We start from the raw sequence: 27,719 nt of genomic DNA, 5'->3' as shown, positions 1-27,719 counted from the left end.
TCCAATTTTTTTTTCAAGTGAATCTTATTTATATAAGTGAATCAAAATTTATATAAAGTATCCCATTTTTAAATGTTGACAATGATTTCAATGAAATAAAATTGTGTGCCTGTGAAACAAAGCTCATCCACCGGCTGCCTCAGCTTATGGCTCTCAGTTTATAACCCCTGTACCAGGACCTATTTAAAAGCAGACATGTTAACAAGAGAGTTTGCATATATTAACTCAGTTTAATTATATCAATTCTTAAACAAAAAATTTCCTCCAAGAGACAATAGTTCACGGTAACTGCAAAGCTCACTCACAATTTTTAAAAATACCAGTCATGCTTAGCATTCAAAGAAGATAGGGTAGAATAACTGTAAAAACATTTACTGGGAACATCAGCCTCTGACTTTAAAAATTACAAATACTGAAGCGTTTTGGTATCAGACACAGTAGTTTTGACATCGTCTGTTCATTTGATGAGTTTCTGGAAGTTTGGAAAATTGTACCTCTATAATTGGATAAAGCGCTTACTCTAAACTAAACATTTTCAAATGTAGAAAACAAACTAGCAAGCTACACATACAAAGAAAAGCCCTCTAGGACAAGCCCTCCACATGTTGAATGCCAGCAAATGCACCATGGATCCTGGAAGACTAGAATTGATACATACACTTAGCCTGAAGTCTTAACACTTCAGGCTTGACAATGGAGTCTGCATTCACCTACACATTAATGACAAACTCTGGGTTAGTATAGGAGAAGCCAGCAAATTCATTTTGGTCCAAGTTCATGATGAAGAGTTTATCAGTAGGCGTGAGTTCCACAGGCTGTCTGGTGAACTCTTTGTCGAAGTTGGAGGTGTCTCGCTTGTCTCTCTGCCAAATGGAAAGCAAACACATTAACATGGCATAAGAAGGAGACACGACCCACACCTGCCAGTTAGTGGGAAGCCGATGACATCTCATGGGCAGAGTTAGAAAGAGCCCTGTGCTGAGTTTTTTAGCAGGTGCATTGTGGCATACTACCCCTGGCTTTCATTTCACATTGTATGTTGTCTTCAGGAGAGAACATTTGGTGGAGATTGCCTAAGAAAAGAAATGAAACATGAATTTCTGTAAGGATTGCCATACAGTGGTATGTGTGTATGTGCGTGTGTGTGTGTTCAGTTTTCTTTGGCTTTGAGATGAACTGAATTGGAAACAACTTCTTACCATGCAAAATGCAATAGAACTAGTCATGGGGTAGGGCGTCCCGGAGAAAACCATCCAACAGCGACCCCTGTGGCTAGGAGGCTCCTTTCTTTAAAAAGGAGAACAGGTGCACCACCACTCAGCTCCCAAGAAGGTAGAGTGGCATGTGGGGACATCAGATGGCTGCCTGATGAAAGGAGCTGACCACTGTCCACCCCACATCCCCTGGTGCAATCTAGGCTTTGAAGGGATGCTCATAAATCCACCCACAGACTAGAATTTGGGTCTTCGTCAGCCACAGGCTCTCTCCAAGGACGTTTACAGCATGTATCTAGTTAACAAACTATAAGAAACAAAACCCAAAGCTTAAAGTCAAGTCTGTAAGGGCAGCCTTAAAACAAACAAATATTCTATTCTGGTGAGTCTGAAATTTCTTTTTTTCTGTGGGGGGGACATTAATTGCAGTTTACTGACCACAGTTTGGGGCAATCTTTTCCAGGGAACGTCAGAATGTGGGCTAATGACAACATCTCACAGCTGTATGATGTTCTCACCTCCTCAGGGTCCTTCAGCCTATTGTCCCCTGCAATTCTCACCACCCAAAGGCAGGGGAGCTGGAGTCCTCACCCTCCATGGTTTGACATATGAGAAAACTGGGGTTCAGGAAGATACAGTGACTTGCCCAAGGTTGTACAGTGGGTTAGTGATCTTCACTTGACCACACTGCTTTTAATTCACCTCAGCCCCTCTGACTGGCGGGAAAGCCTGATGGCTGGTTTGTTACTGGATAGCCAAGAAGGCCAGAGTTTGCCTGGCAGAAGCCAGAGCTGGGTCAGATTGTAAAGAGGGGAGGTTCAGTGAGTACTGACTGATTTGCTGGAGTTCGGCCAATTGCCACCCATGCTGTAGGTTTAGCTCCTAATGGGCGCTGACTGGTAGGGTTTCTCATTGCTGGGCTCACGCCTCTTCGCCAAATACCTCCCACAAGAATTCCTTCTTTTAGGATGCTCCTTTGAGATGGGCAAAGTGTCCCTATGAAGTTGCCACTTACTCTTGTGTTGTATGTGTTGTGGTGTGGGAATGGGAAGCGGGGAGTATAAGCAACACACTCGAGGAAGTGTAGCCAGACTGCAGTGGGCACAAGATGTCAATGGAGCTGTTTTCTAGACGGTGGGCCATCTCCTGCCATGTCCCACCCACTCTGCTTTGTCTTGTCCTGCCTGATGTCAGCCTGTCCTGTGCTGTCCCAGGCACTGCTGGTGTTATTTCCTGTGTTCAGAGAAAGCTCAAATGTCACCTCTTCCTAAGGGAAGTGCCTGTACATCCCTCTCTGGACCTACAAGTCATACACTGGCACCCTTTTAATCATCTTCATTGCACTTACTTATTATCAGACATTGTCTTGTTTACTTATTGCCTCTCTCCAGGTAGGGAGGGTCCTTGCCTGTTTCTTCACTATGGTATTTCCAGTGCCAAGAATAATGCTTGGCACACCGCAGGCTGTCCACAACTATTTGTTGAGTGAATGAACCAGTCAATGAACGAAGACTTGACTAAGGATGAGCCTCTTTGCTTTTTTCCAATTTATACTTGTCCTTGAGTCAGAGACTACCCTCTATAGCAAAGCAATGAAACTGTTCCCACTGATCCTATGGGTCCCTCACATTGGCCTCTGTCCATTTTGAGCTGCAGTATGGATTGAACTGTGTTAGGTCCCTTCAAGGTCTGAGAGCTCCACGATGGTATGTGGGCGCCAAGAAGGCAGGCACTTGCCTCCTTTTAGGTCTCTCCTGGGAACATCGACCCCATCTGGCCTTCCCTGCCTTTGGGCATCCCTGGAGGTTCCCTTACCAGCTTTCAAAGCCCCAGCTTTCAAAGCTCTTCCCCACCTGTTGTGCTGGTGAGGTCTCATGCTTCAAACAGCCACATGGTCCAAATAGAACCTGCCATTCTAGATTTTGTCTTCCAGGCAGATCCCCCTAGGAAATACCCCTGAATTTTACCCTAGAAGGTGGGAGAGGATGGGCCTCTCCTTTTTGGGTTGATAGCATCTGAAGCCACGTGAGCATAGCATCACTCATGCAAGGAGGGTTATCAATTCCACTGGCCTTCTATTGATTCCCCAAGAAGGCCATTATGGTCCTACCCTTCCTTAGAAGAGGAACAGATGAGTGAGAAGTCTCAGAAATGTCAAGAGGGATCCTTGGCATACCAGCAGACAATTAGCCATGGCCAACACGGACTGTGTTTAGGTTTCTTTGGATTTTTTATTTAATTTCTTTTTAAAAATTCTTTCTTAATTTAAGTTCTTTTAGAAGATCTCAGCTTTTCTCATCTAGAAGAGCCAGGCAGGGTCAAGCTGGGGGCAGTGTGCTGGCAGAACTGCATCTCCCTGAGGGCTGGAAAGGATGCCTGCAGGATGATAAACTCTAAGAAGCAAGACTCAGGCCTCAGAACTGAGCTGTAAAACCAGTCACCTCTCTCTCTATGGGGATCTGTCTCTGTTCAAATCTTGGTGATTATGTGGTCTGTTCAAGCACGGAGACTGTGCCTTTGGCCTTCTGGAAGAAACCCACCCCGCTACCATCTAGCCCCTGTCCTTCCCCCCCCCCCCCCAACTCGAGGAATGCCCCAGAAATCCGGGTCAAGAGAGCATTGCTGCATTTCCTCCTTCAGCCTCAAACTATGGTCTGCAGAGAGAAAGACGGGCCCTGAAGACTTCTGATGACTTTTTCTTTCTTGTAAGAAGGCTCCGCCGACTAACTCAGAGACTGGTTATCTCTAGATCACATCATGCTTTCAATCACTTATTTAGCGGCAGCGGCATCTGTAGGGCTCCCTACTGTGCTGCTGACACCCAGCAGAGAGCCTGACACACAGCTGGTGCTCAACGAATGCTTCCCAGATGAACGGAGAGTGGAATACATGGACGATGGCACAATGATGTGGAAAAATCTTTCTTCCTGAATAAATTTGCAAAGTGTTGCCCGGAGATTACGTATGCTGAAAGCTCTGTTTCTTGGTCTTCCTTGTACTTAAAACATTGATAGAAAAGGAAACTGCAGGAACTCTGACCAAGGATCCCTCACTTCCACAGAGGCCTTTGTTGACCAGCCCTCAGCAAGGTGTGTTAGGGGAACAAAGACTTTGGCTTGAGTACCTCTTTCTGCAAACTATTAAACTATTTTGAAAAAATAATGGCAGCAATTTGGAAAATGTAGAGTGCGTGTGTATATACAATATATTTTTTCTATCTATCATCTTATCTATCTATCATCTATCTATCTATCTATCTATCTATCTATCTCATCTATCATCTATCTATAGCTACCTATCTACCTATCTTACATTGTTCTCTAAAGTTGTCTCAAATAATCTGTCAGTGGCCCAATGCTTCTGTATGGTTTTTATCTTCCTGACAGCATGTCCAAGGAAACACCTGGTGACCCAACAGCCAGACGAAGGACCTCAAATAACTTGCCTGTTGGTGGGCATGGCTCAGAGATGCCAGCTATAGAGTGGAAAGAGTCTTGCACCGAATCAGGAAACCTGGGTTTGCACCCCAGCTGACTGACCTTGGGCAAGTCACTCCCTCTCTCCAGATGCCAGTTTCCCCCACAATAAAATGGGGGTGGAGGGTTCCGCCCCAATTTCCCTCCTTCTCTAACTTCCTGAGCTCATCAGCTGAGACTTCAAGTTTGCCACACATGAGGTCCTGCAGCAAGGAAACGCGGAGGGCAGACAGGAGCGAGCCAGGGGCCTCTCTGCCTGTGCAAATCCAAAGCACGCTTTTCTTAAAGATGAGAAGTCTTACTTCAACGGCATTAGTCAAGTTTTTAAAGTTCTCCTGATGGTCTCTTAGAAGCCCTGGTGCTTCTGGAAATCACTCGACTTGTGATAGGAATTCTCTGTAGGGCTGCCTGAGAATAGAAGGAGGCAGTAGGCAAGGATGGGAAACACCTTGCTGCTCTCGTCCACTCAGGCAGAAACAGGATTTCTCCCACCCAAGGGCTTTCCTTGGCTTCTAGGGGCTCACAAAGCTGCTTGCAAGAAAGAATATTTGGTCCAAGCTGGAAGGAGTGGTGATTTTGATAAGAAAATCAAGATCTCCAGCCATGCTCCTAGCTGGCCCCTAAACTTGACTCTGGCTTTGAGCTCCGATATCGTTGGAAGCCTCAGCCAGCGCATCCCATCCCACTACAGGCCACCAGAAGTCCCTGAATGGTGTCCAGCCCTGGCCTCTCTGACCAGCTGAACCCTGGGGCTGAGGTTAAAATCTGGGTTTAGTTCCTTTCTGTCCCAAAGCCTGAGGAGCCCTGCTTTGTAGTTTGGGTCCACGTTTTTCAAAGAGCCGTTTTCTTGAAATAGCATTTCTTCTTTTTTTTTTTTTTTATTGTATCTCGATGCTAGAAAAAAAATGGCACAGAACAGATATCCAGATACAAATGGACATTTCCACAAACATCTTGCAAAACAACATCAAAGTGAAGAATACGACTGTCTATGTTTCAGGAAATGGTGTCTTTCTCAGAGTACTTATTTAGTTTCCCAAAACCAGCCACAAACCTAGGCGAATCCCTTCCACCCAGGCATGGGTCTGCCAGGCTCCAGAGCCGCCTTCTCGACAAATCAAAGCAGGTCATTGTGGTTAATAACACTGGGACATATATTTCAAAGCATGTGTAACAAAGTGGGTTTTTTTTTTCTTTTTGCGTTTGAACAACAACAGAAATAAAACCCCAAAGCAAATAAAATTTGAAATGTAATGTAAAACCACGGTCCTCTGGGACCTTGCTAGAGTGACCATGTCTTTTCAGGGAGTGGTGCAAATGCCCTTTGCAAGTAGTTTGAGGATGAAGGTGATCAGGGATGCAGAGGATCAGAAATCACAGCATTGGAGGTGGTGCCCGAGCTGGCTGCCTTTTGACTGACCCCTTGAGGTACTTTTAGATTGAGACTGTCTAAAAGCACACTCTCGGCATTTTAAAAGGGCCGAGATAATCATCTTAACTTCGAGTCTAAAAAAAATAACAAATAAAATTTTATTTTTAGCATGCGGCTCACGGTGCCTCCAAACCGGGCAGAATGGAGGGCTTCCCTCTAAGTGAAAGCCACCATATACTTGGATACATGCCAAGCTCTGGGTCCGGCAGGAAGGGAGAGAATACTGCTAGCGTCCGATCATCGGCTCGCTTGGTGGGAATAATCTAGACTGGATGCTTGGAGTTGGAAAAACGTGTGAAATGGGAGCGTTGGAAAAAAGGGAGAGAAAGCAGGCATTTTCTGTCCCCACTGGATCTACTGAGCTGACACACTGGCGAACGTGGATTGTAAGAGGACTTTGCGAATGTGCTAATTATGCGGCAACATTTTCGCCATGCCATCTGCATAATCCCATCTCACAGAGATGCTCCAAACGACCTGAGGACATTTGGGGTCTGAAACATGGTCACTCTAGTCTCGTCAGCAAATAAAACATGGATGCAACGTTGCAACGAAAAAAAGATGTCACCACGATAGCCGTTGAGCTTGAATGACAGAAATGAAGGACGGAGGTCTACACATCTACTTAGCTCTTGACTTCAGGTTTTAAAAATTCAGAGTTAACAAAGGAAAATCCTTCGAATTCTGATTGGTCAATATTCCTGATGACTTCCTGGTCGGGAGGTGTTAGGACGGGTGGATGGCGGGTGAAAAACCGGTCGAAGTTTTCAGCATTTCGCCCACACTATGAGAGGGGAAGAAAAGAACTTGTGGTAGGTGGAAAAACAAAAACGAAAACAAAACCCCGAACAAAACAGAACCAAACAAAACTGGGCTGTGGTTTTCTCGGATCCCTTCCCTTTCGCCGCCTCAGAGAGGTGGTTTCAATGACCAGAAATGAGAGCAACAGAAAATGCAAAATTCTCATGACCTTTGGTACATGACCTTGGGCTCCCGACTTTCAGTTTCTAGGGCCCGTGAGCCGCCCCTGGGTGTCCCCTGGGCAGTCAGGAGCTGCATGGCAAAGGCATGAGATGGTGGGGCTGGTGACATGTGGCATGTTCCCCACCCCCCCCCTCACCGCAAGGCATCAGCCAGGCCCACCTGTTGAAAGAGATGGGATTAAGGTACCTGTGATGTTTCATGTGGCACCAGATGCTAAGTCATGAGCCAGTTATACGTCACCTGGGAGATCCCAGTATTTAGCAGTGGATCCCTCAAAGGGCTGTCCTCTGGCTGCCAGTCAGGAACAATGTATGTTTCCAGCTCCAGAGATACAGGAATTTACAAACTCTAGTCCATGAAGACAGATCCCAAGACCTGGGTTTGGTTTCTGCAACTGCCAGCCAACCACGAGGCCTTGGTGAGCTGGGTGGGTCACTGACACTTAAGTGCAAGATGCCAGCAGGCAAGCTCAGCCATTCTCTCTCCAAATGGGAATGGAGGGTGTGGAATGAAACACACAGCAGTGCTTGGTGGGGCAGTTGGGATCGATAGAGAAAAGCATGATCATCTCTCACCCATCCTGGAGTCCTCGGGCTGAATCAGAGTTGTAACGTGTGTATATGTATATGTGCGTGCACACACACACAGACTGATTCCCACCCAAACATTGGCACGAAGTTCTGGTATTTTGAACACAGTGTCTACAGGAGGCGACCACAACCTGACAACACAGAAGCACTAGCAGTCATGACGGCTAATATTCATTACACATTTGCTAAATGCCAGGCACCCTAGAATGCTCTACTTGCATTACCTTATTAAATCTTCCCAATGACCCTACGAAGTGGGCATCATCCCTACTGGACAGATGAGGACACTGGGGCCAGGGAGATTACGTAACTTGTTCAAGGTCACACAGTCAATGAATAGCAGAGCTGCAACGTGAGACAGGCCCCTCTGACGTCAGAGCCTAAGCTCCTGGCTCCATTTTACACGAATGGTTTGTCGGTTGATGAGTACGTGACTAAGTGGGACAGGGGGGTGGGGGAGGGAGGAGGAGTCAGGGATGGGGATGATGAGGTCTCTGGTTTGAATGACAGCGAGAATGTGGTGATAGCAATCCCAGAGGCAGAGAAAATGGGAAAATTCGGAAGGACAGCTACTTCCGTTTGGACACGATGACTTTTTTTTTAATATTTATTTTTGAGAGAGAGAGAGAGAGAGAGACAGAGTGTGAGCGGGGGAGGGGCAGAGAGAGAGGGAGACACAGAATCAGAAGCAGGCTCCAGGCTCAGAGCTGTCAGCACAGAGCCCGACGCAGGGCCCGAACCCACGAACTGTGAGATCATGACCTGAGCCGGTCATACGCTTAACTTACTGAGCCAACTAGATGTCCCTGAACACGATGACTTTGAGGGACCAGAGAGGTTCCAAGAGATGACCCAAGGGGGTTAGAAGTACAGATTCCGGAGCTAAGGAGAGCGGTCTTGGAAAAAAAAAAAAAACTTAAAGTACAGAACAGGGAAAGTGGGAAAAAGATAATAATAATAGTAATAAAACCCACTGAGCAGTTTCCAGGCAACCCGCACTGCTAAGGGTTTCACATACATCACCTCTTTGCTTCACATAACCACCCTGGGAGGTGGGGATCTGATTTCCATGTGCCAGGGAGAAAATTGCCCCTAAAACTGAGAGTGGGAAGAGGAGAACCAGAAGGGAGCACTGTCAGGCAAGCGGGGGACTGAGGGAATCCAGGGAGAAGGGTGTTGTCGTAGCTATCTCCAAGAGGTCAAGCAGGAAAAGTTGCAGAGAACAGGCCACCCCACTTGGCAATTAGGAAGAGACAGATGAGAAAATGGAGAGCTAACACTGAGCCTGAGTCTCTGGCAGAGGGAAGGAAAGTTGAGAAAGTCAAGGAGTGCATATTTCCCCTTTGCTCCTTCAAGCTCTACAGTCAAGGGAAGCAGAGATATGGGGGGGGGGGTGTGTGTGTGCATGGGACTCAGCTCTCAGATGGCCTCAGCTTCCTGCTTTGTTCCCATCTGGGCAGAAGGCACCCACAAGGTCATAGCCTGCAGACTCTTACAGGGTGTGCAGAGGAGACCAGGACATCATGCGTGTGACTGCTCCTGGGCACTGAGGAAGTGTCAATGCACCCTAGCTATAAGCATTATAACAAACTGATTTGTTATTCCAAGCTAACTTCTTTGAGCCCTGTTGATATCTTTGCCTCGGGTCTCAGAAAACAAGAAGTGACCCCCCCCACCCCCACCCAATGCCCAGCCATGCAATCAGGACTTGGGGTATGCTGTGCTGGCCAGTGTGGGAGGGGGGAGACTTTTGCCCAAAGAAGGATGGACCCTCAGCTCAGTGTGGTCAGGATTATTGCTCACGTTCTTGCATTGCTTATGCATTTGTTTTCACTCAAGAGATATTTACTGAGTTCCTACTATATGCCAGACCCTGTGCTAATAGTAAATTATACAGAATCTATGCCTCACGGGAACCTACGTCCTACTGGGGAAGGAAGGCAATAAACACATAAATAGAAGGGGAACTGTAAATGTAAATAGAGGTATCTTAATGTCAGACAGAGGTAAGTGGTATTAAGAAAAATAAAGTCAGGTCAGTGATAAAGAGCGAAGAGAACACCATTTTCGAAAAAGTGGTCAGCTCTGAGGAGATGAGCTTTGAAGCAAGCCCTCAGTGAAGTAAGGACATTTGAACGTCTGGAGGAAAAGCATTCTAGGTGGAGGAAAGTGCATGTGCAAAGGCCTGGAGACAGGTGCTCGCTCAGCAGAGTCACCCGACAGCAGTGAGGCCAGTGTGGCCAGAGCAGTGACCCGGAGGCAGAGGATTTCCATCTCAGCTTGGTAAGAAGCCACTGGATGATTCTGATCAGCCCACAGGCTCTGCTCATGTTTCTGTGGGATCATTGGTGCCGCATACAAAGTTGATGGACGGGCAAGGGGCAGGGATGCCAACCAGATGAGACAGGATAGTGCCTCAGAAGAAGGTACCTCTGGGATAGATGGAAAGGTGCATCTGGAGTGGGGGAAGGGGTGCAAGATTTGCTGATGGGTCAGACCAGCAATTCAGGACGAGAGGACTTGTCAGACCCTACAGCTTTGCACTTGGGCTCCACGGTGAATGGGGGAAGGGGTAGAGAGCCTTCGGGGGGCAAAGGGGCACTTGGTTTCCTGTTTGATAAGTCTGAGAGTCCAGTGGGGATGTCGAGGGTTGTAGGAGTCCCCTCATCTGTGGTGTGGGGACAGAAAAGGGTGCAGCAGCTAGACTGACGGCAGAGGCACTGGGGAGGGTTAGAAACTGGGTGGCATCATCCAGAGCAGAGAGACGGTGCATGGAGCGGGGGGGCAGAGGGTGGCAGGGACCGGTGGTTGGGAGTAAGGCAGACCTGCGAGGGTTCCTCTTTGGCCTGGGTGCTGGGACCCAAACCAGCCAGCATAGGAAGCACGTGAGCTGAGACACAGAATCTTTGGGGGCCGTTTTTCTTTAAAAGCCATCAGTTTCCCATGCACACCAGAAGGGCTGCTGCTTTGCCGGGGCCTCCCCAGAGGCTGTGATAGGACACAGAGAAACAGCTTCCGGAGGCTCCGAGCCTCCCCCTTCCCTGCACTCCCCGCCACTCCCCCCCCCCCACCCCCCTGCCTCAGAGAACAATGAAATCTTTAAGTGAGATAGCAGAGGGGACATGGAAAAACAGGGGTTAACCAAGGGGGCACAATACAGCGGGAGCGTGATTTTCCTGCTAATAAGCAGCTTACGGAACTGGCAGATCACAGCCTCCCTAAGTGTTTCCGTGTTTTTCAAATGGAGCTGTCACTGCCCATTAGCTTCAGGAGCGCTCCCTAAATGGAGACGTCAGCCCTGGGGAGGCACAGCCTGGAGGGCTCTGAGCCTGCTGTGTCCTTGGAGAACGTGCTGCTCTGCGGCTGTGATCCAGTGACACGCGCAGTGTGGACCACACCTGTTTCTCTGGCTGCCCTGGCTGGGTACTTCAGCCTCACTTAGCTACTGAAAGAAAACCCACCTCCCTTGTGGCCAGGGCACCACTGGAGCTCCCGGAACCGTGCCGGGGACCCAAGCCAACATGGTTATTTAAATCACAAGGCGCCTCTTTCCAGGGTGGGAGAGGAGAGCAAGAAGGATTTTGACTTGTTCGATTGTGCCTCTGAATCTGAGAACCTAGACAGTTTGAAAAGCTTCTCTGTGAGCTGCTACATGTGAGCTCTTCGCCCCCCACCCCTTCTCTTCTTTCTAATTTCTGTTTCATTGTGTTAATAACAGCTCTGGGTCTGGCTGTCGAAAGTGGAGTTGGCTTAGTCATAGCGGCAAGAGGGATCTTTCAGATGCCAACCTGGATATGTCATTTCTCTGCAGTGGCTCCCCCTTGCCCAGGGCCTACACTCCTCAGCATGGCTCACAAGGCCCTGGTCACCGGGTCACTAGCCTCTCAGTGCCCCTCCCCCACCCCAACACGCCCTCCAGCTGTACTCAGTCCCCGGGGTTCCCAGAACACTCATGCACTCTGTCACTGCCCAGCCTTTGCAATGAACTGTCTCCTCTACCTGGGGGGGGGGGGGGGGGGGTGCAGAACACCTGCCTCCAACCCACCACCCCCCGCAAACCAGGGCATTTCCTACACATCTTTTTCCTCTCCAGACAGATGTCACTTCCTCCAGGAGACTTTCCCTGGACCCCTCCTCTATATGCCTGGGTTTATCCCACCAAGATATAAGATGTTCATCAGAAAACTGGTGGGGGGGTGGGGGGCAAGAAAGTTGACATCAAACTATCCACCAATAGGGAAAAGAAGTTAAATAAGTAATGATACATCTATTTGATGTATTATAATGCAACACACTCTTAAAAATTAAAAGGAGATGTAGAAGAATATTAAATGGCATAGTTACATATAATTTATGTTCCCATTCCATAAATTATACACACAAATGTGTGTGCTTACAGATATTGTATATTGTCTATGTGCGTATAAAGACCAGCAAGTTACAGACTGCTTACTTTTCTCCTTTATCTCTTCTGCTTGTGTGTTTGAAAATTTAAATGACAGATTTTTTTTTTTTTTTTAATAAGAAAAAACCCCACAAAAGCTCATTTAAATGAGGGAGCTATTGCCATTTTGAGGCCTTGGTGCTTCTTCTGCTGGAGGTGTGCTAAAGCACTGGACATATGATGGCACACAAGACGATCCCTGTCCTTGTCATCACGGAGCTTGTGGTCTAGCAGGAGACAGACACACACACACAGGCCACCACATGGCACCATGTGACAACTGGGGCCACTGAGCACAGAAGTGAGGCCCCTAAGAAGGGCCAGGAAGACTTTCTGGAGGAGGTGACATCTAAGCTGAGTGCGACCAGAAAGAAAGACACCAGGGGAACCCGGCCTCTATCAAGACAGCAGGAACCCAAGCTAGAAGGTCACACTGAAAATATACGTAAGCCATACAGCCTGGGCAAAAAGACAAAAGAGTATTCTTTTTTTTTAATGTGCAAATTCAATGAAATTCTGGGTCCTTTTCAAGCCTTACAGATAGTTCTCCGCAGCAGGACAACACAGGAGGGCCCCACCCAGTGAGAAGCAGTCAGTTAAGCACAGAGCTGTAAACACGTTGGATCATTTTTAAGTCGTTTGTGTACCAAGGTTTCTCTCCCCAGCAGAGTCAGACAAAATACAGAGTAGAAAGAAAAGAAAGATTAAAGCTCCTTTGTCTGCAAATAGTGAAGATTCCTTACAATCGGGGTGTTTGATCTCTTGTGTCTATTTAGTTAGAAGGAAGTCAGCAAGAGAAGGGGCTTTTGCACCGGGTAGCAAGTTTGGTGTTTTGTTTTATCTAAAAATAAGATGCAATGCTTTCTTTTCCTCCAGATTTTGGTCTAAATGCCATCGCCTCAGAGTAGCTGTTCGGGATCACCTCCAGACAAAGTAGGACCTCCAATTCTCCCTTCCTGTTAATTCTCCCTCAGGGCATCACTTTCGCACAGGAAATAAAAATACCCAAATAGCCCAATCTCTATTACATGTTTATTTCTTTGCTTCTCTGCTGATGAATTATATTCCCATCTAGACTCTAAGCCCCACAAGAGCTGAAGTCACACCATCGCCTTCCCAGGACTCAGGACAGGTTTTGGCACACAGCAGGCACTCAATGTTGTCAGACGGATGAGTAGCAGTGCCTATTAAGTACGTATAAGCCCGATATTGTTTAAGTACTTCATAAGCAGTATCTCATTTAATCCAATGGTTCCATGATGTCTCTGCTGTACAGCAAGGCTTAAGTACCTATGATTTGATCCCAGATCTGGCAACAATCCAGACTCTTCCATCAGCCTTGTACATTTCTTGCCGAAACAAACAAATCATTCAAAAGCACAAGAAAAATAAACAACAAAACCCTTTGTTATTTCACCCCCTCCATACCTTCATGATGTTAACATTTTAGTCTGCTGTCCTGGCGGGACAAACAGATGGATGGAGACTTTGTATAAAGATACAAAATATAGAATCAGTCCTTTATTACTTACCCTGCTTTTAAGAAACGAGATGAAACACTCTAAACATTTTCCCGTGTGAACAGAGTGTCATTTTTTTCTTATCTATTCTTCACCCATGTCGTTGGCTTCAAATAAAGTTACCCCATTTATTTGCCTATGTTTTTACAACTTCGATTCTCACGGGTCTGTCAGACAGGCAGGAAAAGGGTTATCATCTCCACCGAACAGATAATTTGGAAAGTTAACGACTTGGTCAGGGCCATACAGCGTCAAGGAGGGGAACCAAGATCCAGGGTCGGGTCTGTTCGATTCCAAAGACCACAGGCTTCCTACTACATTTTACTGTCTTACAAATGGCGGGAACTTAAATGCCGACTCAGGTACCGATTCCTTAAGCAGGTGAGCTGACTTCCCTAAGCCAACTTTTTGTTATGTCGAATTAACCTACCTTACAGTGTGGGGTGAGGAGGACTTGATAAAATGCACAGAAGACATGTGACATGGTAGCTGGTAGCTTCCATGGAGTGCGGTGAGCTAGTCTACTGGCAGTGGCCGTGCTCTGGCTACAGAGGGGTCCTGCAGGCCCTGCCATGACTCAGCCTCTCCTGGGATATTGCTGTTGCAAGTACAGGCGTTTAAGACACAAACGGGTATCTTTTCCACCCGAGGCTAGTGGGATATGGGAGGGTGCAAGATGACGTCAGACCCTAAATGGGGCTCCCAGTTAGAAGTGAGGGGCAGATGTGGGCCCGGGGGCAAAAGGGACACATTTCCACTCCCTCCCCCCGCCACCAACCCAAGCCTTGCTGCCTTGAAAAGACATTTTTTAAATTTTTTAATGTTTATTTATTTTTGAGAGAGACAGAGAAAGAGTGAGAGTGGGGGAGGGGCAAAGAGAGGGAGACACAGAATCGGAAGCATGACCTGAGCCGAGTTGGACGCTCAACTGAACGAGCCACCCAGGCGCCTGGGCTTGGAAAGACATTTTAATGCAGATTTACATACCAAGAAGTTCTTGTTCTTCAGTGGTGAAGGGTGGTTGTTTTTAAGAAATTGCACGTGTAAATAAACAAGAAATGAAAGTTTTTCTTTCCCTTTCTGGGTCATGAGTGTCTTGACATCATGGCCTCAGAGCCTTCATGGAGTCAGTATTTCTGGACAATCAGTGAGCTCAGGGCCATATAAATGAGAAAGAAGAGGGGCTTAAAAAGAGTGGAGGAGGGGACTCTGAATTTACCCTACAGATGCACTCATGCGTGTGCGAAACTAGGAAGCTATTGAAAATGAAGTAGATCTCGAGATGCTGACAAAACACAATCTGCGAGACAGAAGGTAACAAAGTGAGGCACGGGAATCGAAGACGCGTGCTGGCATCCTCCTGTGTGATGTGGGGTAGTCCTGCGCTTGTACTCAGCCTCTCTAGAAGGCTGGCCCGGAACTGGGCCACTGTGAGTGGCTCCGGGAAGGAGAACCAAGGCACCTAGCTGAGGGTCAAGGGCGGGAGGAGGAGACAGTCTCACTGTATAGTTTTGATGCTGCTTTGCATATTTCACATATTTTAGGATTTTTTTTTTTTAAAGGAGAGAAGATCAGAATATCGAATAATATAATGAGGTCAAGAATGAGAAGACGAGTCTCTGACAGAAGATTGTTCTGAGGTCACTGACAACTCCCCGGGAGAAATGTCAAAACAGAGAGGTGGAGGCAGAAGCCAGATGCACCAAACTAGAAAAAGAATGGATTGTAATGAAATACGATCTTGGAGGTAACAAGAATTAGCAGTTCTTTCAAAGGTTTGCGTGTATGAGCAGACAGGGGCAGCGGTCCTACTCGTGGGAAGGAGCGATCCCAGGTTTGAGGGAAGGGGTTTTTCCTTAATGTTTATTTATTTATTTTGAGAGGGTGGGGGAGGGGCAGAGAGAGAGAAAAAGAGAGACAGAGAGAGTCTCAAGCAGACTCCGTATTTTCAGCACAGAGCTTGACATGGGCTCGAACTCACGAAACAGGCCTTTAAATTAAACTGGCACTCACTTGGACTTACTAGCTGTGTGGCCATGGGGAAGTTACTTAACCTCTCTGAGCCTACCTCCTTACCTACACACGAAGGTAATAACAGTAGTATTTCACAGGGCGGTTGTGAGTAGACCGAAGGCTCTGCTTTCTGGTAAAACTGAATAATTTCACAGAACACGCCTGGCCCATTTTATCGTTACGGTTGTAAACAGTATTAATAAAGTCCTGCATCCGTTAACTGGAGGGCCCATCTTGGCCTGGTTCTTTTCTATTTCCTGTGTAAGTCACTGAAGCAAATCTTCTGGCCTCTGCTCGTTCCTCTCTAGAATGATGGTATCTATACCCACGTCGAAGGGCTCCTCCAGTTCTGGACTTCTGTTACCTTCAGTGGTTATTGCCAGACACATCCTAAGAGTTGTGTGCTCTCCCCCAGCATGTGACCTTCCCATCTACCAGTTCAGTTCACACGGCTGGCATCTCCACCGGGGGACAGCTCAGAGTCATGCACTTGGCAAGTGATTTAGGAACTTCAGTTGGCCCAGGAGTCTGCCAACTCCAACTGCCCAAAGGGAGCCTGGTTTGATCCACAGCTCTCCACGGGTGGGTGGAGGGAGGGAGAGAAAGATAAACAGACAGACTCCGGGCCTCCGTGTCCTAAACAACTCTTGGCTATTTGTGCGTCAGTGTCTGAACGTAGCCTAATATCTTGACGAGGATCTGTATAAACTTCACACTCTGGATAACCGAAAGAACAAACAGAGCCGAGTGGGGAGATGTCTACTCCTTAATGAGCCCGTCTTGAGTGCCTCAGCTCGGATGCTGCCATGCCCTGCCCTCGGAGGGCATTCAACGTCTGCGGTCTTTGTCAGCCTCAAAATCAAAGCCTGAAGGAGCCGGTGAAATCTGCATCTTTGAAAACCCTGCCAGTAGGTGTGAATATGTTACTTGTTTGTTGCGACATTTTAAAATAAATTTTAAATCATTTGAATTGTGAAGAATATCTAGTCTCCGTCTATTATGCAACAGACACTGTTGGATGGTGGTATTGGCTCCTTCCCACCGGTGCAATTTCAAACCCTAAAAGGGGCTCCAAGTGCTTCTGATAATCTTTCCAAGGATACTGGCAGTGTGGAGTCCGTGGTTCAAGGCCTCGCTCTGCCACCTGCTAGCTGCGGGACCTTGAGCAAACATCCTAACCTCTCCAGGCTGCGTGCCCTCATCTGTCATACGGTGACAATGACACCCATAGAGACCCCCATAATGACACCCATAATTCTCTCTCACAGAGAATTAACTGAGGTAGTGCCTGGAAGGCACTTAGAACGCTGCTTGGCACAGACAATAACTCAATATTTTGTCCGGTATATTTGAATAGTACGGGTTTCAGAAGAATGACTTTAAATCCCAGCTTTCTGAAAGGTATTGTTCTCCCGAGCATTTGGTGCTGCCTCGGGGAGGGAGGTTCTATTCTTAAATAAATCGTATTAAGTAGAAAGTTCGCCCCCTTTCTTAAGCCTTGCTTTTGGAGTTGTAATAGCAAACATACAAAGGTTACACTTTGTGGTTTCAATTCAGAAATGTCAGCACATCAAACACACATTCAGACATGCACTCAGAGACACTTACTCATACGCTGTAAAGGGCAATTAGGTTCGGAGGAGAATGTCACATGAACAGAACTGCAGCTCATTAAAGCAGTACTTGAAGCTTTTGACCTCGGCTACACAAACAATGTTTTCAGATGACAGGATTGCCGAGAAACCAAGTCCTGGGAGCACGATTTACTTTCTGAAGCAGTTCGGCATCTAGACTCCTGGAGGATGCAGGCCATGACATGTGATCAGATAACGATGCAGTGTTTGGGAAACGCTATCACATGAAAGGCTGTCGTGATGTAGAATGGGGACCAGGGGCTCTGCGTTTTCAGCCTCCAAGATCCCAAAGCTTTGCTGATGTGCAGATGCCTGAAAACCGTACGGGGCTTTATGTCAAGTGACGAGGAGGACAGGTAACAAAAGCGGAAATGATTGGAATCAGACTATCACACGAGGAGGGGTTGGAGTCGGTGAGGCCTGACACCCGGGCTGGAATGAATGGAAGGAGTGAGCAATGGCGATCACGTCTGGGTGGTCCCGGACGGCTGCCCAGGATGAACGGCTCTTACTGTCCGCTTCTCAGCGAGCTGTACTCCTCAAGCCCCGCTCAGAACGAATGGGCCATCAGATGGAGCACACTTTAGAACCGAAAGAGAGCCACGTTCACTAGCGGGCAAGTCGCTGTACAAACACCCTAGTAGGTAAGCCTCCGTGGGCCGTAACGAAGCAGGGTGTCCTTGTGACCTGGTTACTCTTCTCCCACCTCCTCAATTTGCTGCATCTCTGCTGACAGCTGGGGAATGGAGCCCAAGGCGTGTGCCTCTACCCAGTTTTCACAGCAAGCTTTGCACTGGGCATTAGGGACACCGCCAGACTTCGCTAAGGCAATTCCTACCAGCGTATGAATGCCACCAAAATCTCGATCGGGCACGTTGATTTAAACACACTACATCAGCATATCTTCTACTGTGACTCAAAGCACCACATACGACAAATTCAGCCAGCGGACATGCTCACCCATGGCCTCAATGCACCCTCTTACTGCAGCACGGCCAAATTCTGAGCTGCTCACCCAGACCAAGGGGACTGCCCGGCTACCACCCCGAGCACGTGGGACCTCCCACACCGCCAAGAATTTACACTGACAAGAGGAGGAACAGCCATGCCCTACTCTGTGCCCCGCATGCCAGCACTCTGAACTCCAGACGCTTTCACGACAACCTCTTTCATCCCTTCATCCTGCTTTTCGCCAGGACCAACAACTGGCTACCACATTACACTCGAGGAGCGATTATGCAGGCAATCTGAAGGGGTTCTCCTTCATCCATTCCTTCTTGGCCCCTGGGGTAATCACTGCGCATCCACAAGGCGCCAGGAACCAGGGAGGGCTAGGTGTGCCGATAGGAACACATCCTGGAGGCCCTCAGGCATCTCCGTCCCGTCCAAATGCCCACTGGCTCCCACCTGGATGACCACAAGAGCCTCGAACCAGTCTCCTGATTTCACCCCTGCTCCTACAACAGTCAGAGTGATCCTCTGAAAACCCAAAGTTGGATCATGCCATTTCTCTGCCCAGGGCCCTCCAAACGCTGCCCATCTCAGCCGGAGTAGAAGCCACAGATCCTACAGTGGCCTGAACCATCTGCCCCTCCCGTGGCCTCACCAGTATTATCTTCTTTTCCCCCATCCTTCGCCCACTCAGCTCAGCACTTGGATTCTGTGCTCTTCCTTGAACATGCCAAGCAAGCTCTTGCCTCAGGGCCTTTGCACCTGTTACCACCGCCCGAACCACTCTCCCCCCAAGATACACACATGGCTCACACAGTCCCTCACCTTCCTCCCATCTTTGCTGAAATGTCAGCAAGGCTTTCCAGCCACCTCTCTCTGATCCACCTCTCACCATCCTCACCCCTGCTCTGATTTCGTCCACAATGCTTATCTCCTTCTAACATATTTACTGATGTTTTTTAGTTTATTTATTTATTTTGAGAGAGAGAGACAGAGAGAGACTGAGAGAGTGAGCAGGGGAGGGGCACAGAAAGAGGGAGACAGAGAATCCCAAGTAGGCTCTATGCTGTCAGCGTGGAGCTTGACACGGGGCTTGAACCCGCAAACTGTGAGATCATGACCTGGGCCAAAACCAAGAATCGGGCGCTTAACCGACTGAACTACCCAGACGCCCCCATTTGCCGATTTCTACGTCTATTGTTTGCCCACTCCTTCTAAAATAGAAGTTCCACGAGAGCCGGAGATTGTGTTATTTTCACTTCCGTGTCTCCAGCACCTGGAATGGTACCTAACGTCAATAAACACCTGCGGAGAGGATGACCCAGGGCACTGGGCGACATCCCAGGAGGACAGAACCAGAACACCCTGCTTCTCAACCCACTGCTCCACCACACGCTCAGCCACACACACCGCCTTCTAGCACACAAACTAGCACCACCCACCAACACACACTGACCCACCACAGCCTGCCGTGTGGCCCGAACCACATTCACCAGCACGCTCTGTACTAGAGCTTACACACCCCTGCAGCACAGCCTTCACCATCCTACACGGCATACTAACTACAACAGGATCTGCCTTTCAGCAGATGAAAGGTCCGGCAGCAGCCCAGCACATGTGAAAATACGCAGCGTCTCGGGCCCTACCCCGGACCCGCTGAATCAGAATCCATATTGTAACCAGGTACCCAGGTGACTCGTGTGTGCACAGCAGCATTTAAGAAGATCCGCTAGGTGACCCCAGGGCACCCATAACACTGAGCTGGGCGACAGCAGAGTGCAGGAGCCACGGCCCCCGATCCAAAGCGCAAGGATTCACGCGCTGCATCACCGACCCTTCCCCATGCTCTCCCTGCGCACACAACCACACGATGCCATGACCGATATAACTCAGCACCCAAATCGAGCTCTTTAGGAACTTACACAACGACCTATTCATTCGAGATGCCCTTCTGCACATGAGAAAAGCACCCCAGGCTCTAGTATATATCCCTAGAGAACCCCTTATGTTCCTCTGCTCAGAGCATTGCAGCCTCTTACCTTACAGCCGTTTGTGGATTCCTTCATTTATTCAGTAAAAATTATGAAGTGCCGGCTAGGTGCTAAACCTTAGGCTAAGCACCGGGAATCAACACTGACAAAGACAGTCAGAACCCTTCAGTCCTAGTCAAGAAGACCGACATCGCGTGGAACAAGCAATTACAATAAAGTGTGATGAGTTTGTTGATAGGACACTAGCAGAGAATCAATAAGAGCCTCCCTGAGGGGATGATGTTCTCCTGATCTGATGAGGGGGAAGGAGCAAGACACCAACAAGGGACAGAGGACGGAGGTGGGCGAAGCGTGGGGAAGGGTGCGGGCATCCCAGGTGGATGGCTACGCACGGACAGAGCCGGGAAGGGAAGAGAACGCGGTCGCATGTTTGAGGAACCAAAAGAAGCTCAGAAACGCTTGTTTTTGGAGGCAGGAGCTGAAGCTGTGGAGGGGGCAGACGCCGGACCATGGAAGATCCCCAGATGCCACATATGCTAAGGAACAGCAGGCACGATTCTGGGGGCAGCAGAGAGCCATCAGGGAAGCTTTAAGCAAGAGCGACACAATCAGATGCACATTTGAAAAAACCACTCAGGTACGTGAAAGAATGTGCCAAAGCTAGTGTATCTCAGTAGTTATGAACAATGCTCCGCATATGGCTCCCTGCCATAACAAAAGATGGCAAAACCCACGTTAATGAACCTCCAATAATAGCACCCTTCACTGATGTTTGAATATAATCCTCTGTTATTACCCCATGGTTTTTGTTTTTTTTTCTCCCGTTGCTCTCTGCTTAATAGTATGCATGAATCTGGAACACTGACAGATACACGCATGCCTTTTAATAACCCGCAAGGCACATGGCACTCTGCACACAGTTACCACGGGCCTCGGGGAGGGTGTGCGGAAGGGAAATGTGAAATCCTTGAGTGGGATGAGGACTCTAAGGCCAGCATCCACAGCCCAAAGGCACAGGTGCAGGTTGAATCGGAAGACTGATGCATGTATTATTATTATTTCTAATTCAGTCTCAGGCGGCAAGGGCAGTTCCTGCTTCCCCTGAGAGCTGGAGGCTGAACATCTTGAAATATCCAGTCCAGGGCAATCACTGTACTTTGAAAGCCACTGTTCAACCCACCAGAGGGAATTCAAGACATTGGCTGGTTGGAAACCATTATCGAACGCAGAACAGTCTGAGGATCCTATTGATCTGTTATTAATTATTGTAATCTTTTTATATTATCAGTGGTTAGAACAGCTCCTTTTTCCTAAGTATCTTCTATGAGCCAGGCGCTGGCTAGATATTTTTATATTCATTATTGCTCAGCAGGAAGTTTCAAAATATTTACCCAGTCAGCACGGACTCAGTTGTAAAGAACCAGTACTAACAGGAACCGGTTAAATGCCAACCTGACTTTGAGTAATCACTACCCCCCAAAATTTTAAACTGAGTCCTTGGGCCTCGTATGACTTGTGGATGTGTTTACTTCGGCCTGAACTGGGTTTAATTTTTAACAATGTGTGGCTGATATATCAAAAACTAGTGAGCTCTCATCTAAAAATCTTGGTAAGGATAGAGCAAGGCAGAGCCTGTATCCCTGCAGGGCAAACCTGGCTCGTAGAAGATGCTCAGAAAAAGGTAGCTGTTATTATGGATAATTAAAAAAGAAGATCACAATCATTAGTAACGGTCACCAGAACCCTGCAACTGGGCAGCTGGAGGCGAGCGCCTGTGGGGCCTTGTAGATAGCTTGCCCGCCCTGCGGTCTGCCTCTGTCCCCAACCACTCCCTCTCTCATATTTACATTACCTGCCTGGCCTTGTGGGCACCTGAGCCTACGACCCGTTCCCAGAAGGCACCACCCCTCACCCAGACTAGGCGAGAACCAATGTCTTCCCCTTAAAGAAATTTTCCTCCTTGCCACGTCCCCCCCACCCCCCCAGCCCCATGAGCTCTTAACACTAAATTCCACAGCACAGAATCTCAGCCTGGGGCACATCAGATTCACCTGGAGGTCCCACCCGCAGGGTTTCTGAGTCACAGTTTCTGGGGAGGGGCCGGAGCATTTCATTCCTCAAATTCCCAGATGATTCTGCTGGTCTGGGGACCACCCTTTGAAAGCCACTGCTCTACAACTAAAGAATGAACCCTACCCAGAATGTCACCGGGTTCAACGCTGGGAGAGATGCAGACATTTGCATCTTTCTACCGGCCAAGTGGAGGGGAGGGTCCACATTTTGAGACGTCATGAATAGCCCATGAAACCCCCGTAAGTTTTGTGTCCCATCTCTGAGTTCCCAGTTCCCTGAACGGAGAACCTGTTCTTCTCTCCCAGGCTGCCATTTTGATCTTTTTCCAAATGGTTCATTAGAAGTGAAAGTGCTGCCTAGGACATGCAGTGCCCCTCTGTCACGCCCAGTGCACACACGGACATCATCTTTGGGAAACAGCATCAGTTGGACTCAACACTGTTCTACCCCTCAAAGACCCTGCACCCAAGACATCAATCAATGTGTGACACCGCTAACAAAAATCATTATCCACTCTCCAAGAGAGCCGACTGCATGCCCGGCATGCACTGAGCACTTTACGCGTCATAACGATCCTCTGATGCAGAGACTATTAACATCGCTGAATCACAGGTGATGAAACAGGGGAATAGACGGGAACAGAGTTCACCAGCTCTAGAATAATCAAGAGATTTTGTTGGACCCCACTGTATTCACTTGAGGGTCAGACACGATTAGAAACGTGCTCAATCCTGTGCCTGTATTTGAAGACGGATGCTGATGACCTGGCAGACAATCAGCACCTGCAGGTGATGTCATTTGGGACATGCTTGCAGGTGGAAGGTGTGCATGTGTGTGTGTGGGGGTGGGGGTGGGGGTGGGTATTTGGCCTGAAATCACAGGGCTCGGGAATTTAAGACCAGCATCTGCAAATGTCTGAGGGTGCTCTGCAGAGAAAGAGGCTCTTGATGACAGAACAGGCCAGAGGGATGGCAGTCCGGGGAAGCTGATTAGACACCAACATGTAGGTTTGCCACAATTAGAAGGGCCGGAAGGTGGAACTGGCTGTCTCCAGATAATCTAGCTTCCTAACCTCAGGGAGTGCCCAGAGAGATGCATCAAGGATGCTGTAGAGCAGGGATGCTAATGGTGTGGGATGGTCGGGAAGGTGCAGCACCAGGGAGATGGGGAGAGTCACCTGGGAGGCTTTCTTTTTTTGTTTGTTTAATTTTTTTTTTAGTATGTTTTTACATATTTTAAAGAGAAAGAGAGAGTGCAAGTGGGGGAGGGGCAGAGAGAGAAGGAGACACAGAATCCGAAGCAGGCTCCAGGCTCCGAGCTGTCAGCACAGAGCCCGACGCAGGGCTCGAACTCACAAACCGCGAGATCATGACCTGAGCCCAAGTTAGACGCTTAACCAATTGAGCCACCCAGGTGCCCCACCTGCAAGGTTTCTTAAACCTACACGCCCTTTGCCCCTGGGCATTCTGCTATGCCTCGATGGAGTCAGGCGGTCTGAGATTTGAATCCCTACGTCCTTGCACACTGGCCGAGTGACCCTGGACAGAGCACTTAAGCTCTCCATTTTCTCTTCCAGGACACAGAGTAACAGCACCTCCGTAACAGGCTGTGGTGAGGATTTCATCAGATGCCACACGTGAAGTGCTTACTAGGGTGCCTGGCACGTAATAAGTGGCCACGAAATGAATAATAATGCTATCAACATAACTACCGTTATCGTCATGGATCTTACAATTTCCGGTTCCAACGACAGTGTTTTTGTGCATGTTTCAGCCTCAGTAGGCAGTTTCAGAGCTCATAATAAAGTCATCGGGTCTCCGCTCATCTTAGTCTAACAAAGAAATATCCTGTCTGGGGAGCTGTAGTTTGGATTCATTCAGGGCGAACTCCTCCTCCCTGGGTGTGACAGTATGCCCAGCCGAGTCTCTGGGGATGGAAAATCCTCCCGTGTGTGCACAACTGTGGAAATGGGAGGCTTGTCTTTTTATACTCTAGACATTGCCTCCCAGCTGGACCTACACTCAGAGCCTCCAAGAGGTCTACGAGCGGGCCAGCTTTTGCTTTTATTCTGTTTCACTCGGGTGGGAGCTGGCTGGTGGAGCTGTCTTTATTTCCTGCCTCAGACACACTGTATGTTTCAGAATTAAATTTAAATACTGTAACGTGGCCTTTTCAATGTCAATTTGAAGAGAAAAGAACACAGTCGAACCAAGGAAAGAACGAGGGCAAAATGAGACTCTTTGTCACGGTCCAAAACCGGACCTGAACTCCCGCTCACCGACGAGACATCTCCAAAAAGTTGCCAGCGAAGACAGTCATAATAACTGAACCAATAAAGCAAAAGTTCGTATCTAGCATCTCTCCCGCATTTGTAGAGGCCGGGCTGTGTGAACGGAGATCTCCGTTTTTGTACCCAGTGACTGTGCACATCAACGGGAGCACTTACAGACATATTTGAGGGAGCCATCGATGTCTAGCCCTTGGAACACTGAGGGCGCACACACTTGGGAGAGGAGAGGGTATGTTACGCGTGTGAAGCCAAGAGTCAGAGAGACCAGTTTACTTACGGCTTTTGGCTTATACGGGGGCTGGATCTCTTTGCGTTCAAGTTTCTCCCAATCAATATACCGGAAAAATGCATGCTCTTTGATGTCACGTTCACCTTCAGGTCCACAACCCAGACGTTTGCCCGGGTGTTTGGTCATCAGCTTCAAGAGAAGAGAAAGGTTGAGTTTAATGAACTTCGGAGGACACGTGAGCCACTCAGAAATGAGGACTCCAATGAATTAGGGAAGAAACGACAATAAGAGACTCAGTTTTTATCTTCTGCTTTTCATTCCAGCAATACTTTCCCAGAGAGGTCTTTATAATAGGAAGACCTGACAACAGTGCCTGCCGCTGCTTGTCCCAAAGCAAGACTGCTTATGGTTAATCAGACCTAAGCCTCAATGTGGCCCTGAACTTCAAGTTAGAAATGTCACACGATGCATTCTGATTTAAGAATGAGTTTTACGCAATTACTGGTGCATTTAATGAGGACAGTTTCAATATCTTCAAATGCCCCACCTCCCACCTCAAGAAAGCTGGAGTGTGACCAAGGCAAAGGCCACGTTCATTCTGATAATATTTGCATTTCTCAGTAAAGCGCTTGTGAAAATGACAAAACAGAAGAAAAAATATTAGTCAAATGGACCCAAGTTTCCAGTAATTACTTTCCAAAAGCTCATTAAATAGTCAAAAGCTAACCCAGCTCATTTTGCTTGGATCGCACATTACACTAAACTCCGCTGAGGTTTCTTTGGTGTTCCATTTAAATTACTTAATTATCAAAACCCTCCATCTTTGGGTCTCTGAGCCAGTGCTAAATAACAAGATGAATAGATGCTCCAAGATGAAACCAGACAGGCTTCCTCTTGTAAATGAATCCAAAGCAGCATGAAAATATGTCTGATCTCAAGATTTGAGCAAATGCACAGAGAGCCAAGACAGAGCTGGTGATTTCAAAACAAAACAAAACAAAACAAAACAAAACAAAACAAAACAACAACCAACAAGAAGACCCTCAAAGAGGAAAAACAAGCAATGGAACATATAAGACCAAAAAGCTTCCCAGAGTTGACCTGACACCATGATGTCAGAGTCCTTGGGTTGTGCCCGGGATTTATGGATTACGGCAAAGAGATGAACCCAGCAATGTATACCTACCCTGCTGGACACTCAGCTTAGCCTGCTTCCTGCTTCCAAATAACTTGTCATCAGAAACTATCCCCCTATACACACACATACTCACACACACACACACACACACACACACACACACACACACTCACATGAGCACATATACTCCATATGTGCTATTCTCATATTCTCAGGGGGGAAATAAGTGGGCATTTCTATTCTAAGCTTCTACCTGATTTGCACGCACCTGATTCCCACAATAACCCAGTGAGGTGGGTTTATTATTTTTCCCATCTCAATGGGAATAGACACTCAAAGAGGTTAAACAACTAGCAAGGACTTGGAGAAGTGAGAAGTGACAGAGGTGAGCTTGGATCTCACCTCTGCCTTCTCCAGAACTTGGGCTTTTATGTTATTTTTAAAAGTTTATTTATTTATTTATTTTGAGGTGGAGGGGGTAGAGAAGGAGAAAGAGAATCCCAAGCAGGCTCCGTGCTGTCAGTGCGCAGCCCGACCCAGGGCTCGATCCCAAAAACTGTGAGATCATGCCCTGAGCTGAAATCAAGAGTCAGATGCTCAACCGACTGAGCCACCAGGCGCCTCCAGAACTTGGGCTTTTAATAACAAAGCTCTTCGTGTGTGGGCTCCCAGGGATATCTGTGGTGTGGCTTGGTCAGGAAGGGTTTATGGAGGGCAAGCACGTTGGGCCAAGCCCTGACAGCTGTGTAGGGTTAGGATAGGAGGAAAGGAAGGGCTACGAGGTCTTGATTAGCACTACCAGTGATATTATCAATGATGGCCTCTGTGTACTGAGTGCTTCCTGTGCACCCAGGCTCTGTGCTAAAGGCTTCCTAGCCATTACTCTTTCATCTTTATTTTCACTTTACAACTAGTATCCTCATTGTCCAGTAAGAAACTGGTCCAGAGAAGTAGTCATTTGCCCAGAGGCACACAGCTAAGTAGCAGAGCCGTGCTTTGAACAGATCCGCCTAGCTCTAGCTGCTCTGTGTTATGCGTTCTGCTTGCTTTTGTGCGAACGGGTGGCCAGTGGGAGCTTCTGTCTGCTTTAAGTTTTTTGAAGTGGGAGTGGCATTCTGAGCACGTGATACTAATTTTTTTTTTTCCTGGCAGAAAATAGGTTCTTTAATGGGATGGATATATAAAGAAAGGACTTTTCAATGGGAACGGAACGGTTTTCAAAAGCCGAGCTCAATTTCCGCATAAGGACAAGGATGGCCAAGCGAAGAAAAGCCACTGCAGAATCATCCAGCACTAATGCGAGTCTCTGCCCAGTTACTGCACTCGGAGCTGATGTGCCTGCAGCCATGCAGACAGCTGGATTTAATCACTGTTCCTATCTCTGATCACCTCCCAGACGCATCCCCTGGGGCCTGCGGTTCGGGAGGAAGTGTCTGCCGTTCGCTTGAGTGTTTTCTCTTCTTTGGAGCCTCAACCTTGAAGAAAGAGCCCACACCGGACGCAGCCCACTCAACTCAGAAAGGTCCTCCAACCCGATAGTAAGAAAGTCACGCCAGTTAATCCTGAAGGTTATGGGTCCTAAATTAATAGAAATCTGCTCCACCAGGGAAACCGCTAATTGGAGCTGAAGCTGAATGCAGCTGACCTGGAAAATCCTCTCTCCTCCATGACCCACTTAGAACCCCCAGCTGTCCCAGCAGGGCAGAGTCGTGAAGGGGAATGTCTTGAGCGTGCATTAAG

The 27,719-nt window shown here is 47.9% G+C and overlaps 1 protein-coding gene across 3 annotated transcripts in view; it reads right to left on the bottom strand.

The window, feature by feature from the left end:
• Window positions 1-210: 210 nt before the first annotated feature.
• Window positions 211-27,719, bottom strand: part of PRKCB (protein kinase C beta) — a 331,204-nt gene continuing 303,695 nt past the window's right edge. For 2 of the 3 annotated variants that reach the window (XM_019430298.2, XM_019430300.2), the window contains 2 exons: window positions 24,890-25,030; window positions 3,422-6,906 (listed from right to left, as the gene is read on the bottom strand). In XM_019430298.2, coding sequence (XP_019285843.1) covers window positions 6,748-6,906; window positions 24,890-25,030 — 300 coding nt within the window. In that variant the 3' untranslated portion in view covers window positions 3,422-6,747. Of the gene's footprint in view, window positions 864-3,421; window positions 6,907-24,889; window positions 25,031-27,719 lie in introns of those variants that run through there. The other variant, XM_019430299.2, reaches the window with a different exon arrangement.

Source organism: Panthera pardus, unplaced genomic scaffold (genome assembly GCF_024362965.1).
Source record: "Panthera pardus isolate Hobbes unplaced genomic scaffold, ASM2436296v1 HiC_scaffold_5, whole genome shotgun sequence".
Classification (NCBI taxonomy): domain Eukaryota; kingdom Metazoa; phylum Chordata; class Mammalia; order Carnivora; family Felidae; genus Panthera; species Panthera pardus.
This window is presented reverse-complemented; position numbering and strand designations above follow the sequence as displayed.